This window comes from Oncorhynchus nerka, linkage group LG24, assembly GCF_034236695.1.
Source record: "Oncorhynchus nerka isolate Pitt River linkage group LG24, Oner_Uvic_2.0, whole genome shotgun sequence".
In the NCBI taxonomy this organism is placed as follows: domain Eukaryota; kingdom Metazoa; phylum Chordata; class Actinopteri; order Salmoniformes; family Salmonidae; genus Oncorhynchus; species Oncorhynchus nerka.
Genome location: NC_088419.1, coordinates 66,809,833 through 66,828,128, shown reverse-complemented (window position 1 = coordinate 66,828,128; position 18,296 = coordinate 66,809,833). Strand labels below are relative to the sequence as shown.

Below are 18,296 nucleotides of genomic sequence, written 5' to 3'. Positions count from 1 at the left end.
AGTATAACAGAACTCATATGGCAGGCAAAAACCTGAGAAAAATCCAAAACAGGAAGTGGGAAATCTGAGGTTGGATCGATTTTCAACTCAGCCCCTATCGAACACACAGTGGGATATTGGTCAAGTTGCACTTCCTAAGGCTTCCACTAGATCAACCATCTTTAGAAATGTGTTTGAGGATTCTACTGTGAAGTGGAGCCGAATGAGAGGGGAATGAGTCAGGAGTCTGGCAGAGTGCCACAGGCTGGTCACGCGCATTTCACATGAGAGGGAGCCGCGTTCCTTTGCTTTCCTTTCCTTCACTAACAAAAGTAGCTATTTGGACAAATGATGGACATTATCGAACAAATCAAACATTTATTGTGGAACTGGGATTCCTGGGAGTGCATTCCGATCAAGATCATCAAAGGTAAGTGAATATTTATGATGCTATTTCTGACTTTTCTGACACATCTCCTTCTTTGGAAAATGGCTGGATGTTTTTCTGTGACTAGCGCTGACCTAATATAATCGCAAGGTGTGCTTTCGCCGTAAAGCCTTTTTGAAATCTGACACAGTGGTTGCATTAGGGAGAAGTTTATCTATATTTCCATGAATAACACCTGTATCTTTTATCAATGTTTATGAGTATGAGTATTTCTGTAATTTGATGTGGCTCTCTGCACTTTCACCGGATGTTTGTTTGAGACAATGCATTTCTGATCATAACACACCAATTTCAAATTAGGTTTTTGGACATAAAGATTAACTTTATCAAACAAAACACACATTTATTGTGTAACATGAAGTCCTGTGAGTGCCATGAATGAAGATGAAGATCAAAGGTTAGTGATTAATTTAATCGCTATTTCTGATTTTTGTGAGCAATTACCTTGGCTGGAAAATGGCTTTCTGTGACTAGTTGCTGACCTAACATAATCGTTTGGTGTGCTTTCGTCGTAAAGCATATTTGAAATCGGACACTGTGGCTGGATTTACAAGAAGGTTATCTTTAAAATTGTATAAAATATTTGTATGTTTGAGGAATTTTAATTATGGGATTTCTGTTGTTTTGAATTTGGCGCCATGCAATTTCACTGGTGGTTGGGGAGGTGGAACGCTACCGTCCCATATATGCCAGAGAGGTTAATGGCTGTGATAAGGGAAAACTGAGGATGGATCAACAACATTGTAGTTACTCCAAAATACTAACCTAATTGACAGAGTGAAAAGGAGCAAGCCTGTACACTATAAAAATATTCCAAAACATGCATCCTGTTTGCAACAAGACACTAATGCAATACTGCAAAAGAAATGTGGTAAGCAATTCACTTTTTGTCTTGAATACAAAGTGTTATGTTTGGGGCAAATCCAATACAACACATTACTGAGTACCACTCTCCATATTTTCAAGCATAGTGATGGCTGCATCATGTTATGGGTATGCTTGTAATCATTAAGGACTGGGGAGTTTTTCATGATAAAAAATAAAAAGAATGGAGCTAAGCACAGGCAAAATCCTAGAGGAAAACCTGGTTCAGTCTGCTTTGCACTAGACACTGGGAGATCAATTCACCTTCCAGCAGAACAATAACTTATAACACAAGGCCAAATCTACAATGGAGTTGCTCATCAAGAAGGCAGTGAATGTTCCTGAGGGGCCGAGTTACAGTTTTGACTTGGCAAGACCTGAAAATGGTTGTCTAGCAATGATCAACAACCAATTTGACAGAGCTTGAAGAATTTTTAAAAAGAATAATGGGCAAATGTTGCACAATCCAGATGTTGAAAGCTTTTAGAGACTAACCCAGAAAGACTCACAGCTGTCATTGCTGCCAAAGGTGCTTCTACAAAGTATTGACTCATGGGTGTGAATAGTTATGTAAATTAGATATTTCAGTATACTTTTCAATAAATGCCCAAATTTATAAAAACATGTTTTCACTTTGTCATTATGGGATATTGTATGTAGGTGAGTGACAAACAAAAATATTTTCAATCCATTTTGAATTCAGGCTGTAACAACAAAATGTGGATTAAGTCAAGGGGTATGAATACTTTCTAAAGGCACCGTATGTGTGTATGTGTGTGTGTGTGTGTGAGGGGGAACATCTATAGTTAATTCGGAAAGTATTCAGACCCCATTACTTTTTCCACATTTTGTTACGTTACAGTCAAACAAGGCGACCAAAGCGCAGCGTGATTTGAATACATCCTTCTTTAATGAAAACGAAGAACACTTAAACAAACTATACAAAACAACAAAACGAACGTGAAGCTATATATAACGAGTGCAGACACAGGCAACTAACCATAGACAATAACCCACAAACTATCCAAGGCATATGGCTACCTAAATATGGTCCCCAATCAGAGACAATGATAAACAGCTGCCTCTGATTGGGAACCAATCTAGGCAACCATTGACATAAAAACACCTAGACTGGGAAAAACCCCATAAACATACAAAAACCCTAGATAGGAGAAAAAACACATATATCACCCTCGACACACCCTCGACGCTCTGGACTGGGTACTGTCGCCGGACGCTCTGGACACCTCAGGGCGAGTGCAAGGAGCAGGAACAGGGAGTACTGGACTGGTGACGCACCTCAGGGCGAGTGCGAGGAGCAGGAACAGGGAGTACTGGACTGGTGACACACCTCAGGGCGAGTGCGGGGAGCAGGCACAGGACGTACTGGACTGTGGAGGCGTACTGGAGGTCTGGAGTGTAGAGCTGACACAACCCGTCCAGGCTGGATGTTTATTTTCGCCCTACAAATGCAGGGCACTGACACAGGACGCACTGGGCTGTGCAGACTCACTGGAGACACAGTACGCAGAGCCGGCGCAGGATATCCTGGTCCAAGGAGGTGCCCATTCTAACCCGGCCAATGCGAGGAGCTGGAATAGAACGCACCGGGCTAGAATAGTGCACTGGAGACACCGTGCGCATCTCTGCATAACACGGTGCCTGACGAGTTACAAGCTCAACACAGTAAGCATGAGGAGTTGGCTCAGGTCTCCTACCTGACTCAGCCAATCTCCTCGTGTGCCTCCCCCCCAAAATAATCTTGGGGCTGCCTCTCGGGCTTCCGTGCTAGTTGTGTACCCACATATCGTCGCCATTCCATCGCCACCTGCCTCCATGGTAGGCGATCCTCTCCTGCCAGTATCTCCTCCCACGTCCAGGATCCTTTACCGTCCAGTATTTCGTCCCATGCCCATGCTGTCTGCTCCATCATACGCTGCTCCTTCTTTTCACGCTGCTTGGTCCTTGTTTGGTGGGTTATTCTGTCACGTTCATTATAACGAGGAGACCAAAGCGTAGCGTGATTTGAATACATTCTTCTTTAATGAAAACAAAGAACACTTAAACAAACTATACAAAACAACAAAATGCTCCAATAAGCAAAGAGAAATGACAGTCCATCACTACTTTAACTTCTCTAGGGTAGGGGGCAGCAATCGGAATTTTGAATGAAAAGCATGCCCAAATTACGGCCTGCTACTCGGGCCCAGAAGATATGATATGCATATAACTGGTAGATTTGGATAGAAAACACTTTAAAGATTCCAAAACTGTTAAAATAGTGTCTGTGAGTATAACAGATCTGATTTGGCAGGCGAAAACCTGAGAAAAATCCATTCAGGAAGTTTTTTAAAACATTTTTTATTTTATTTTTCTATTCAATGCCATTACAGTAGCCATTGACTTAGGACTCCATTTGCAGTTCCTATGCCTTCCAGTAGATGTCAACAGTCTTTAGAAATGGTTTCAGGCTTGTATTCTTATAAATTAGGGAGTAAGACCAGTCTGAATGAGTGGACCCTGACGTGTCACAGAGCTTTTTCATGCGCAATCCCGAGAGAGTGCATTTCTTGTTTACCTTTTATGTTGACGACGTTATTGTCCGGTTGAAATATTATTGATCATTTAGGGTAAAAACAACCTGAGGATTGAATATAAACATCGTTTGACATGTTTCTATGAACTTTACGGATACAATTTGGATTTTTTTTGTCTGCCTGTTTTGACTGCGTTTGAGCCTGTGGATTACTGAAGAAAACTTTATCGAAACAAAATGAACATTTATTGAGTAAATGAATGTCTTCTGAGTGCCACCATATGAAGATCATCAAAGGTAAGGGATTAATTTTATCTCTATTTCTGAGTTTTGTAACGCTTCTGCTTGGCTGGTTACTGTTTGTAATCATTTGTCAACTGGGCTATGTTCTCAAATAATCGTAAGGTATGCTTTCACCGTAAAGCATTTTAAAAATCTGACACCGTGGTTGGATTCACAAGAAGTTCATCTTTAAACAGCAAAATATGTTTTGTTTTCTGAAATTTTATAATGATTATTTCTGTATTTGAATTTGGAGCTCTGCAATCTCACTGGATGTTGGCCAGATGGGACGCTAGCATCCCACATACCCTAGAGAGGTTAAGGTATTTCTGTTTGTTATTTTTAATACATTTGCTAACATTTCTAAAAACCTGCTTTTGCTTCATCATTATGGGGTATTGTGTGTATGTAACAGTATAGCTTCCGCCCCTGCCCTCGCCCCAACCTGGGCTTGAACCAGGAACCCTCTGCACACATCAACAACTGACACCCACGAAGCATCGTTACCCATCGCTCCACAAGAGCCACGGCCCTTGCAGAGCAAGGGGAACCACTACTTCAAGGTCTTAAAGCGAGTGACGTCACCGATTGAAACGCTATTAGCGCGCACCACCGCTAACTAGCTAGCCATTTCACATCCGTTACATGTACATTGATGAGGGAAAAAATATTTTATACATTTTAGAGTAAGGCTGTGACATAACAAAATTTGGAAAAAAGGGAAGGGGTCTGAATACTTTCCGAATGCATTGTATGCAGAGTTACAACTTTACCACTCTGTCACAAAGTCAGCCTGCCTGCCAGGGTGTGATTCATTAGCTGGTCCCCACAGGGTCTTACCATTAAATAATGCAGTAAGGCATGAGATTAAATGACATCATTGAAAAGCATGGCCCAAATTAGATGCAGCACATATGCCCACAAGGCATAGGCGTAGCTTGGATTCATAGATATGAAAAAGGTCAATTCACTACCCATGATAAAGAATGTTCCAAGGAAATAATTATGGAGGTACAGTAGCAGACACATTCTGTATCAATATTTGAACAAAATGCTAAGGATTCACACGAACACCATGCTGAGGCCAATTTGTACATGAGAAGCCTTCTAATGCAGAACTTCAGAAATGTTTTTCATTGAATAAAAATACCAAGTAGACTCCTATTAATGGTTAAATGCTTCCAATTATCAGACTAATTGACAATACGAATGGGCACTAGTTTGTACTACATAAACACTGTTAAGGCCAGGTAGAGGGAATCCAGCCATGAGTCTGTATTTCTGAGAAATCCCCTCTCTCACAAAGACAGTTGCTGGCCTTTTCTGCAGAGCCAACACATTTCTTACGGTGTAAAACATGGGGCATAATGGATGGGAGGCTGCTGACACTAAGAGAGCTGGTGACAAATGTTGATAATTGAAACGATGGGTAGTAACATGCCAGGGGACATGGTTGATGTGGTACAGGGGAATAACTGAAGCCCCCTGACACCACTGTATCTGGGCTTTGGTATCATACATGTTGTTTGTTTATTTAGGAAGAATCTAAACAATTGGAGCATGTTATAATCTCCTCATGGATATCTGAAATGTGTTGAGTGATCCATTAGAATCTAATCTTAATCTAACTTTGTAGAACACTTTTAAATTTCATTTCCCTCCACTGATTAGGCCTTATTTATTTCCCTATGGTCCAAGTTGTTGTGTTATTCTGTCATTAGACTTCTTTAATATGGCAGCTAGCTGTAGTCGTCTGTATTAGTGTAACTTACAACTGGAAGAGTAGGATGAAGTTGAAGGCATGGCTCATAGGCTTGCTGAGGAAGAGGAGCCCCAACACATGGAGATTAGGCTGTAGCTTCTCCTCCAGAGTCTGTCTGGCCGCGTCCTGCTGCAGGAGGCCTGTGTCTGAAACAGAGACGACAGGTTTCAGAAATCAAACCTCCCTGGGAGACAATGCTGTATTTCTGGGAGAAACAGCGATTCCTGGTGACAGGTCCATTTTGGAGAATAAGCGTGAGGGATAAATGCAGTTGGGAACGGTGCGGCTCAGTCAGCCGCTGAGCCCGTAATGGATGAGTGGTGCCATCCTTCAGCGCCGCCGAGGTCCGCAACACATCCCTCTCCATTGCCTCGCCATAGAAGACACACACTTTGATTCTGGGAGTACCTTCTCACTCCACTTTTATGTGGTAAATAATGAATCAGCAGAGACATGAATGGGAGAGATAGAGAGAATGCAGCGAGAATGCAGTGAGATGAATACGGACAGATCAAAAAAGGAGGTGTTGAGGAGGAGGAGGTATATCAGATCACTGACAATAAGTCATAGCCTGATAATCCTTCTAGCAGCCTAACGGAATAGCAGATATGACAAAGCACATTGAAGAGTTATAACCCTGAATATGAACATAATGCCCGCTCATTCAAAATGTTTAGAAAGGCAAGGACTCCACCGTGCTGATAATGATAATGCTTTGGGCCTTAACAGTAAGACTACAATGGCAGAGAGAGGAAGTGTGAGAAAGAGATAAAATAATATAGTGCAATATAATAAACTCATATCGCAGACACTCCAAGTGGCTCTTTAGAAATAAGTGCGTTTCTCTCAACACAACACTTGAACAGATTCAGGCATCTGTTTCTGCATGCAGATAAAACAAGCACACGCATCACAAAGCAGTCTCTACATATGGTTTTACTACATCTGGGTGAATGAGACATGAATGGCCACGGAATACAACATATTGTCATTCCTAATGGCACACAAGTTTGGGGACTCGTCTATTAAAATTACAAATAGCTCTCAAAATCAGTTGTGTCAGTCAGCCAGGAATCTCTATAATAAGTCTTTGGCAGTAGAATCAGATTCAATTTTGCACTGCGATAAGAATACTGTACCTCTAATGTAAGAATGAGAGGGGAATAAACTGCAGCAGCTAGAAGGCAATATCAGTCATTTCGCAGAAGAACCCATATGCTATCCAACAGGACAGCCAAGTCATAAATATGAAGAGATGCAAGATCCCCCACACCTGTCACCCAACTCTCCCCAGCTTTGAGGGAAGAGTGAAAGGAACACAAACATAATATTTATCTGTACACAGCATTTAATGAGTGCTGAATGCAGTATGGTGATAATGAGTTTGCATAAGCCGAGACATAACAGCCATTGTGGTCAGAGGTTCTTCCTCCTATTGGACAAAAATTCAATGACTAATCTTCAAGTAATATTACAGTATACTCCAAAGGCAAAACACAGCAGGATACAGAATTAGCTATTGATTTATTTTACACCTAGAGTGTCGTATAACTGTGTTTTAAATGACAGTTATGATATTAGGGGCCGACTATACGAAGAACTTCGAAGAATACGTATTTTCCACCATAATTTGCAAATTAATTAATAAAAAATCCTACAATGTGATTTTCTGGATTTTTATTCTCATTTTGTCTGTCATAGTTGAAGTGTACCTATGATGAAAATTACAGGCCTCTCTCATCTTTTTAAGTGGGAGAACTTTCACAATTGGTGGCTGACTAAATACTTTTTTGCCCCACTGTAGATTACAAAATAGTTGGGAAGACATTTTCTGGATTCAAAACTTTTTCAATTTATATGATTATACAAAATTCTTGCAACCAATAGAATGTTATTTATAGTAACAGTCAAAAGTTTGGACACACCTACTCATTCCAGGTTTTTTCTTTCTTAAAAAAAACTATTTTCTACATTGTAGAATAATTGTGAAGACATCAAAACTATGAAATAACACATATGGAATCATGTAGTAACCAAAAAAGTGTTAAACAATTCAAAATATATTTTACATTTGAGATTCTTCAATGTAGCCACCCTTTGTCTTGATGAGGTACTCATTTTTGCAGCAATTCGACCATGAAGGCCTGAGTCACACAGTCTCCTCTGAACAGTTGATGTTGAAATGTGTCTGTTACTTGAACTCTGTGAAGCATTTATTTGGGCTCCAATCTGAGGTGCAAATAGTTGCCGATTTATGAGGCTGGTAACTCTAATGAACCTATCTTCTGCAGCAGAGGTAACTCTGGGTCTTCCTTTCCTGTGGCGGTCCTCATGAGAGCCAGTTTCTGTCACACCCTGATCTGTGTCACCTGTCTTTGTGATTGTCTCCACCCTCTTCCAGGTGTTGCCCATCTTCCCCATTATCCCCTGTGTATTACTACCTGTGTTTTCTGTTTGCCTGTTGCCAGTTCGTTTTGTTCGTAGAACCTACCAGCGTTTTCTTTCCCTGCTCCTGGTTTCCAGTTTCCCGGTTCTGACCGTTCTGCCTGCCCTGACCCTGAACCTGCCTGTCGTCCTGTACCTTTGCCCCACTACTCTGGATTACCGACCTCTGCCTGACCTAACCCTGAGTCCACCTGCTGTTCCAGTACCTTACACCCTCTTTGGATTATTGACCCCTGCCTCCCTTGACCTATCGTTTGCCTGCCCTTGTTTAAAGAACAAACTTTTTTTCTTCAACACTGTCTGAACCTGGGTCATACCTTCAAATAGAATAGTTTCATCATAACGCTTGATGGTTTTGCGACTGCACTTGAAGAAACGTTCATAGTTCTTGAAACTTTCCACATTGACTGACCTTCATGTCTTAAAGTAATGATGGACTGTCGTTTCTCTTTGCTTATTTGAGCTGTTCTTGCCATAAAATGGACTTGGTCTTTTACCAAATAGGGCTATTTTCTGTATACCACCTCTACCTTGTCACATCACAACTGATTGGCTTAAATGCAATAAGGAAAGAAATTCCACAAATTAACTTTTAACAATGCATTCCATGTGACTACCTCAGAAGCTGGTTGAGAGAATGCAAAGAGTGTGCAAAGCTGTCATCAAGGCAAAGGGTGGCTACTTTGTTTAACAGTTTTTTGGTTACTACATTATTCCATATGTGCTACTTCATAGTTTTGATGTCTTCACTATTATTCTACAAAGTAGAAAATTGTTTTAAAAAAATATCAAGAAAAAAGCTGGAATGAGTAGGTTTGTCCAAACTTTTGACTGGTACTGTTTTTACAAAAATGTTTATGGGGGATTGGAGATTATTCAGACAATTACATTTATGGAAGTCACAATCTATCTTCAATATTGAAGCGCTGATCTACCCCCTAAAAAAAAGAGCATAATCTAACCAACAATAAAGACTTTGTAAATAATTCACCAGGCCAAACATCTAAACTGAGTAAGTACACTGATGAAATAAACAACAACAAACTTGTAATGATTTTGAAGCTCAATAACATAACTGATCCCCCCTTCTCTATCAATGAAATCCAGAGATCTGTTATACCTTCTCTATAACATAGCCCGTATAAGATGTGTTATAACTTCTCTTTAACATAGCCCGAATAAGATGTGTTATACCTTCTCTATAACATAGCCCGTATAAGATGTGTTATAACTTCTCTTTAACATAGCCCGTATAAGATGTGTTATACCTTCTCTATAACATAGCCCGTATAAGATGTGTTATACCTTCTCTATAACATAGCCCGTATAAGATGTGTTATAACTTCTCTTTAACATAGCCCGTATAAGATGTGTTATAACTTCTCTTTAACATAGCCCGTATAAGATGTGTTATAACTTCTCTATAACATAGCCCGTATAAGATGTGTTATAACTTCTCTTTAACATAGCCCGTATAAGATGTGTTATAACTTCTCTTTAACATAGCCCGTATAAGATGTGTTATAACTTCTCTATAACATAGCCCGTATAAGATGTGTTATACCTTCTCTATAACATAGCCCGAATAAGATGTGTTATAACTTCTCTTTAACATAACCCGAATAAGATGTGTTATACCTTCTCTATAACATAGCCCGTATAAGATTTGTTATAACTTCTCTATAACATAGCCCGTATAAGATGTGTTATAGCTTCTCTATAACATGGCCCGAATAAGATGTGTTATAACTTCTCTTTAACATAGCCCGAATAAGATGTGTTATAACTTCTCTATAACATGAGATAATTGCTAGCTTTTGAACCTTTTCAGTTTTGCATTTGTTTTGATGTTTATCATGCAATGTCCCCGTGATGAATGGGATATCTGTGTTGTGCTTATTGGAATCCATTCTAAACCAGACAATATGTAACAGATAGCAGCTGCACATTTTTTTGCCCAGAGAAATCTATCTTTTTAATAGCTCTCTTATTAAATCCCAACAAGCTAACCTGTATACCAGGACCATGAGCGCGTAATTGAATCATGGAATATCAGGCCATTGCAAAAGCTATCAGATGACACTGTCAACCGGGCATATAAATTAAAGCAGCATCTAGCCAAAGGAAATACTGCTCTGGTCACATACGTGACAGTAATAAAGCAATTATTTAGCATTAGAGTTTTATTAAAAACTATATTAACAGGGATGTGTGATCAATTTCAAGCGTTTTATGACCATAATGGCAGGGCTAGCATGAAAGGCACCTTGGTCATGTGATATGATAGAAAGATTGCTCCACTTACCAGCACAATGAATAAGCTCAAATAACAAAAGGTAGAGAAAAAGGAAGCTAAAATGCAATGATTATCCTCATTGGGTGTAAAATATAATTGATTTTGACCAAGATAATTGACATTGCCAAGATCATAAAATAGTTTGATTGACAAACACATTTAGAGACCCATCATAAAATCCCTTGAGAGGAGTGATCTACAATATTAGTACTTGACTCCTTTTTATTTATTTATTTCACCTTTATTTAACCAGGTAGGCAAGTTGAGAACAAGTTCTCATTTACAATTGCGACCTGGCCTTTGAGTTTAGATCATTACAGATACAGGCGCCATTACTATGAAAAAGAGGTGCATCAGTGGATATGTGGACAGATAAGGCCACCTCCCTCACCCTGGAAAGCAGCAGAGATTCTGAAAAGCTTTCATAAACAAGCCTCAAGTTCCACACACTTTTTTCTGACAGGGCAGCCACTTTCCATCCCTCCATTCATCTTCATTAGCTGACTATTCCCTCCATCTCTTGTCCAAAATACTTAATGTTTGCCTCCATGGGGCCCCGGCCTACCCTGATTAGTTAGCGCTGATGCTGTTGGATTCCTGCCTGCGTCTTAATCCCCTCTGCTGATGTTCCTTGCTGCATTTCACACCAAAAACAATACAGCCACCATCTGTTTCAGGGACCCAGGCATTTCATGTGGTACACACTATCTCCTCACTAACTAATGACAAAAAAGCACACAAACAAATATATTCTCTATTAATTAGGGAACCAGTTACATTTAACACTATTAGACTGATTGTTAAAGGGAGAATCTCAGCTAACATCTGGGATCAGAGAAAACTGCTATCCTACTAGGTAGGTTAATGATGACGCAGGTCAAGATATTCCTCCACTTGCAGAATACTGTTTATGAAAATGTCATTTTCACTAATGTTATTTGGGCCTCACAGCAGAAATGCAATCTCAAAGGAGAGTATCAAACAATCTGGATCCGCACCAATTTCCAACAGCTGGGCACAATTAACAAGCATTATGTGATGGTGAGGTCCGGAAACCCCTGGAGATAAGCCCATGACTGACAAAGCAGAATGCAATGCAGCACTACATGTGGACAAATCAACTCCTTTATCTAACTGTGGATGGTTCCTGGATGTTCAGACTGAGCACAACAAAATGGTCAAACATGTTACATCAGTGCCTTCATAAAGTATTCAGACCCCTTTACTTTTTCAACCTTTTGTGATGTTACAAAGTGGGCAGGGTTGGGTAGCAAAGGATTACAAAGAAACAGTAACTGTAATCCATTATGTTACCAGGAAAAATATTACTTTTAAATTCAGAAAGGAGGTTTTCAAAAACATATCTTTGACACTTCTCTGTTTTCCCTATGACATTAAAATCAGCATTGAAAAAAGGTGCAAGTTTAAGTTTGTTCCACCTGAGCGAGTCTAAACACAAGTCAGAGACCACTATGATGACACTCCAAATGGGTTTAATGGATCGCGGGAAAAGATCAGGAATAGGCTTTTGTAGGCAACAGTCCAAGCTATGTCTTCCATTGGAGTGACTGCTGCCAGCATCCAAAGATTATGCAACTTGAATAAACGCTTGGAGGTAAGGATGACAGCAGTGGTGTAGTCTACGACGAGATGATATCAGTAATTATTGATATCCACATAGAGCATTGATGTGAATCACACTGCTGCTCTCTCATATAGCTATTTTCACCTTACGGATTGTGGTTGTTGTGGATGGCTGTTCACAAATCTAAATGTGTATTTGAACCCAAAATTGGTTGAATTCAAGAAGTTTAAGCTACCTATCAATCAATGTTTGTGAAACCAGTGGACAGCCAGTGAAAAATGTGCTCATACAACAGCTGAAGCAAAAGTTGGGCATTCATTGCTCAATCTAATTCATGCTGATAAATATTTTTTATCCATAGGCCTCATGAATACCTGTTCAAACCCGCACACTTTTGATAGACTTAAAGGGGCAATCTGTAGTTGCTACATCCATTTTTGGACTTATAAATGATATATACATACAGTACCAGTCAAAGGTTAGGATACACCTACTCATTCAATGTTTTTTCTTGATTTTTACTATTTTCTACATTGTAGAATAACAGTGAAGACATCAAAACGATGACATAACACATATGGAATAATATAGTAACCAAAAAAGTGTTAAACAAATCCAAATATATTTTACATTTGAGATTCTTCGAAGTAGCCACCCATTGCCTTGATGACAGCTTTGCACACTCTTGGCATTCTCTCAACCAGCTTCATAAGGCAGTCACTTGGAATGCATTTCAAGTAACAGGTGTGCCTTGTTAAAAGTTCATTTGTGGAATTTCTTTCCTTCTTAATGTGTTTGAGTCATCAGTTGTTTCGTGACAAGGTAGGGGGGTATACAGAAGATAGCCCTATTTGGTAAAAGACCAAGTCCATTTTATGTCAAGAACAGCTCAAATGAGCAAAGAGAAACGACAGTCCATCATTACTTTAAGACATGAAGGTCAGTCAAGTGCAGTCGCAAAAACCATCAAGCGCTATGATGAAACTGGCTCTCATGAGGACCGCCAGAGGAAAGGAAGACCCAGAGTTACCTCTGCTGCAGAGCATAAGTTCAAATAATTGCTTCAAGGAGTTCAAGTAACAGACACATCTCAACATCAACTGTTCAGAGGAGACTGCGCGAATCAGGCCACGGTCGAATTGCTGCAAAGAAACCACTACTAAAGGACACCAATGAGAAGAAGAGACTTGCTTGGGCAAAGAAACACGAGCAATGGACATTAGACCGGTGGAAATCTATCCTTTTGTTCTGATGAGTCCAAATTTGAGATTCCAACTGCCGTGTCTTTGTGAGACACAGAGTAGGTGAACGGATGACCGACGCATGTGTGGTTCCCACGGTGATGCATGGAGGAGGAAGTGTGATGGTGCTTTGCTGGTGACACGGTCAGTGATTTACTTAGAATTCAAGGCACACATAACCAGCATGGCTACCACAGCATTCTGCAGCGATACGCCATCCCATCTGGTTTGCTCTTAGTGGGACTATCATTTGTTTTTCAACAGGACAATGACCCAACACACCTCCAGGCTGTGTAAGGGCTATTTGACCAAGAAGGAGAGTGATGGAGTGCTGCATCAGATGACCTGGCCTCCACAATCACCCGACATTACCCTAATTGAGATGGTTTGGTATGAGTTGGACTGCAGAGTGAAGGAAATGCAGCCAACGAGTGCTCAGCATATTTGGGAACTCCTTCTAGACTGTTGGAAAAGCATTCCAGGTGAAGCTGGTTGATAGTAGCCAAGAATGTGCAAAGCTGTCATCAAGGCAAAGGGTGACTACTTTGATGAATCTCAAATATAAAATATATATAACACTTGATGTCTACACTATTATTCTACAATGTTGAAAACTGTAAAAAATAAAGAAAAGCCCTGGAATGAGTGGTGTTTATAAACTTTTGACTGGTACTGTATATGAAGATAAAAACACTAATATATATTGATTACATAAGTATTCAACGTTGGCAGTGATTACAGCTGCAAATCTTTCTGGGTAAGTCTCTAAGAGCTTCACATACCTGGACTGTACAATATTTGCACATTTGTATTTTGTACAATTCTTCAAGCTCTGTCAAGTGGGTTGTTGATCATTGCTAGACAAATATTTTCAGGTCTGGCCATGCATTTTATTTGTACTCATGAACTTATTCAGGCTTGCCATAACAAATGGGTTGAATATTTAATGACTAAAGACATTTTAGCCTTAATTTTCCACTTTGACAGTATGAGGTATTATGTGTAGGCCATTGACACAACATCTCAATTGAATCAATTTTAAATTCAGGCTGTAAAACAACAAAATGTGGAAAAAGTCAAGAGGTGTGAATACTTTCTGAAGGCACTCTATCTGCACTGTTTGGGTGACCATTTGCAATGGTTTACCTGCTTCTTCCCCATCCTCCACCTCCTCTTCCTCCTCCTCTGTATTAGTGAGAACAGGCTCCTCCAATCCAACGTCTTGCATTAGAATTCGCTCTGTCTCTGTAGTCTGAAAAAACAAGGGTTTAATATCCTTTAGTTTTCAAAAATGACAATAAAACAGTGTTTGATATAGACTTTACCTTCAATGACTCAATCTGGACAACTTGGCATCGCTGGAGCAGGTCAACAAAGAGGTATATGAGGAGAGCCTGACAAGAAAAAATGAAGGGAACTACTTGTGAATTCTAGGAAAGTGCATCCTCCTCACAACAAATAAACCATTATCCACTCTCCCAATGCCCTTAAAACCCACAATAACATCCACTGCTAGGCCAACAAATGGTCTCGGCTGATAGCGTTCTATCTGACCTGAGAATAGGTTTTATACCTACTTGAGCGATGTACAAAATAAATATCATGACACAACATCAGCACAACAATATATCACAACATATGAACACATCCTGAAATTGAGCATCCAATTGAATGAACGTTTGTAATCAGAATAAAATAACTGTCCTACCATGTGACCCACATTTTTTTTTTATTGTAGGTCACACGGTACGGTAGGACAGTCAGTTAAGAACAAATTCTTATTTACAATGACGGCGTACCCTAGCCAAACCCGGACGATGCTGGGCCAATTGTGCGCCGCACTATGGGACTCCCAATCACAGCCGGATGTGATGCAGCCTGGATTTGAACCAGGGACTGTAGTGATGCCTTTTGCACTGAGATGCAGTCCCTTAGACCACTGCACCACTCGGCAGCACTCATATAGTACAATGGTGCTAAGCTTACACAGTACTTACATGGCCATTATGTTCCAGTTAAACCACATCAAACTCACCTGCACAAAGAAACCAATTATAAAGGAGACCAGGAAAGGCACGAGTCCTGCGTGTGCTATTGTGACAGGAAGTCCTGCAATATAATGTACATAATTTCAGTTATAAAAGTACATAGTTACAAAAGTAATCATGAACAGTCTATAATTTATCACTGAAATCATCTTTTTTTTTTTTTAGATATATCAAATTCAGCGGAGGCTGCTGAGGGGAGGATGGCTCATAATAATGGCTGGAACAGAGTTAATGGAATGGTATCAAACACATGGAAACCATCTGTTGGATGTATTCGATACCATTCCACTGATACCTCCATAATTAAGGTGCCACCAACCTCCTGTGATAAAATTTGATTTGAATATGATTTTATATATTTGATACCCTACAGGTCATAAACCGCTGTATGAATAATTTCGCAAAAGACAATACGTTCTGTTCATAAATAGAATATGACTCTGGGACAACCAATGACTGTATATATGGATGGACAAAGCCTTCGATCATCATTCATTCCTATGTGAGAACTCAATAGCACATTGAAGCCAAATGAAGTCAGTTAAGAGACATAACATGCATAGTTTGAGCTACTCCCGGAAGTGACGTTGCAGGCTAGCTCAGTTGTGCCCCCTCTCAATGAGTAACTCAAATTGAAGGCCACCCAGGGTACTGCAGGCTCACATTAATTATCCTACCTTCTTCTGTGTGTGATTTTCAAATAATTAGTTCGACATACATCTGGTGTTTTAAAAGCAATTATTGGTACCATTATTCTCTATTTTTATTTTTATTTACACGAAGATTGATCACGAAATTTGACATTTTTCCATTCACTATAATTGGGATCCTGTTTTCTGCTAACAATACCTGCAGTACCGCGGTCTGCCTTGAACATCCGTGGCAACAATTACTGAGGCAGACGTTCCACCCTGAGTACAACTCACCTAAGATTCCAGTTCCCAGTATCGTTGCAATTGACATAAAATCTAGAAAAATGTGAGACAGAGAAGTTACACACCGAATCCTAACTTGAGATATGTTCATAACTCTTCATGCAAACCTGCCATTGGCATCAATACATGATTTACATGAATGTTTCATTCGTATTTAGAGTATTTGTCCAAACTCCTTTCATATTTACTTTAACAATAGGTGGGATTGACCCAACATGACAAACTATCATGTCCAATAAGGCAAGGGGCAAAACTACAAATTGTCTACCCTAGTGTCTTGTAAATAAACAAGCAGTTATAGACTATCTATTGACATGGTGCACAAGGTTGTTCATAAATATTTCAGATCCCAGAAAATAAAGGTATATTCATTACATCTAGCAGCACCTGCTGGTGCATCCTGCCCTGGGCTATTCAATCCCCAGATGGGCATGTGCAAACCTCAGGTTAGAAACTCATAACAGACGAGTTACAGAAATGCTTGCAGAACTTATTGTTGCAATAAATAAATAAAACCTACAATCGGATGGATATACAACATACATTTTCATGTTAGAAAAAATTCCATTCAACACTTGTGTAAATTATTTTGGGTCGTTCTTGGCCTGACATCCTTTTCATCAAACTGTTATTACTTTTTCATCATCATCATCATCATCATCATCATCATCACATCCTGCTTAATATTCTCACATCTACTATTTGGATTCACACATATGGTCGTTTATAATTACAAATTATGTGTTATCAGTCTTTTTATGTCCTTTTACTTTCAGCTGTTGTAAGTGCGACTTAAAAATGACACTCCCTGAAAGACAAGCTTGAATACAATAAGAGCTGCATTTCCAAACCCACCATAATGGAGGTTTAATGACAATGACATTAGCTGCATTGGAATGATCTAATCTCAGTCAGTGTGTAAAATTGTGTTTCATATGTGTTTAATATTAATCTCTAAGGTTTTAGCTACAGTGACTGTAAAAATAAAAAACCTATGAGCTTTATGAATCGCTTTTGTTATGGTCTGTCTAGGCTAGCCTATGCATGATGAGGAGCCACGAAAACGTACTGAAATGGCCAGGAACAAGCTCTAGTGCGCATCAGCATCCAGTAGGGTTGTGCAGTGGCATGCTGATTTCACAGACCAGCAGTATGTTTTTAGCGAGTGCTTTCCTACATTTACCACAACCTATTTGACTGAGCGTACAAAGTGACGTTTGAATTAGTGAAATGGACCAGGTGCATTCATGCTATTTAATTGTCTGTCGGCGTGGGGTGAAATTATCACGGAAAAACATCCTGTCGCGGTTTTCAACATCCATTCAAATGCTGCTTTTTTTCTGATACTCACAGCACTGCAGGTAAATTAATCTCAATTTCCAGGGTTTATCCTGGTTTTTCCGCGTAATTTTGATGGACATAGTCGTGACATGGCGCTCAGAAATGGGATATGGGCTTTGAAATATTTCTTCTGCGGCGGTCGCCATCATTTCGTCGTCGTCCTCCTAGCCGTACTAAATCCACTGCACCTGGGATCAGAGCAGTGGTAAAGCGCGTGCGCGGGGGATGTTTGCTACCAAGAGCATCCCTATGTAAATAGGACACCTTTTTTTGGTATAATTGAGACATGTTGATAAGGAATACGACATTACATTTACCAAGGCGGTCTAGTGGTGTATACACTGGGTGAAAATCCTAAAATTATAACATCAATTGGGTAGGCTACATAGTTTCCAATACCATGGACAGCGACGCCATACCGGATAAGCTAATATTCGGTTAACACAGTGAAACTATGCTTTGGGGAAGTTTGAGACCATTTCGGTCGTCTCTGGAGATCTTTCATTGAATTATGCTGCAAATTGTCATAAAAAC

General features: G+C 39.8%; 1 protein-coding gene across 1 annotated transcript in view; it reads right to left on the bottom strand.

The window, feature by feature from the left end:
- si:ch211-51h4.2 (uncharacterized) overlaps positions 1-17,918 on the bottom strand; it is a 93,600-nt gene extending 75,682 nt beyond the window's left edge. Inside the window, exons 1-6 of the mRNA XM_029632799.2 lie at positions 17,773-17,918; positions 16,413-16,454; positions 15,474-15,547; positions 14,764-14,832; positions 14,585-14,690; positions 5,882-6,017 (exon numbers count right to left, since the gene is read on the bottom strand). Of these exons, the coding sequence (XP_029488659.2) occupies positions 5,882-6,017; positions 14,585-14,690; positions 14,764-14,832; positions 15,474-15,547; positions 16,413-16,454; positions 17,773-17,911 (566 nt within the window). The 5' untranslated portion in view covers positions 17,912-17,918. The remainder of the gene's footprint in view (positions 1-5,881; positions 6,018-14,584; positions 14,691-14,763; positions 14,833-15,473; positions 15,548-16,412; positions 16,455-17,772) is intronic.
- Between the last annotated feature and the right edge of the window lie 378 nt (positions 17,919-18,296).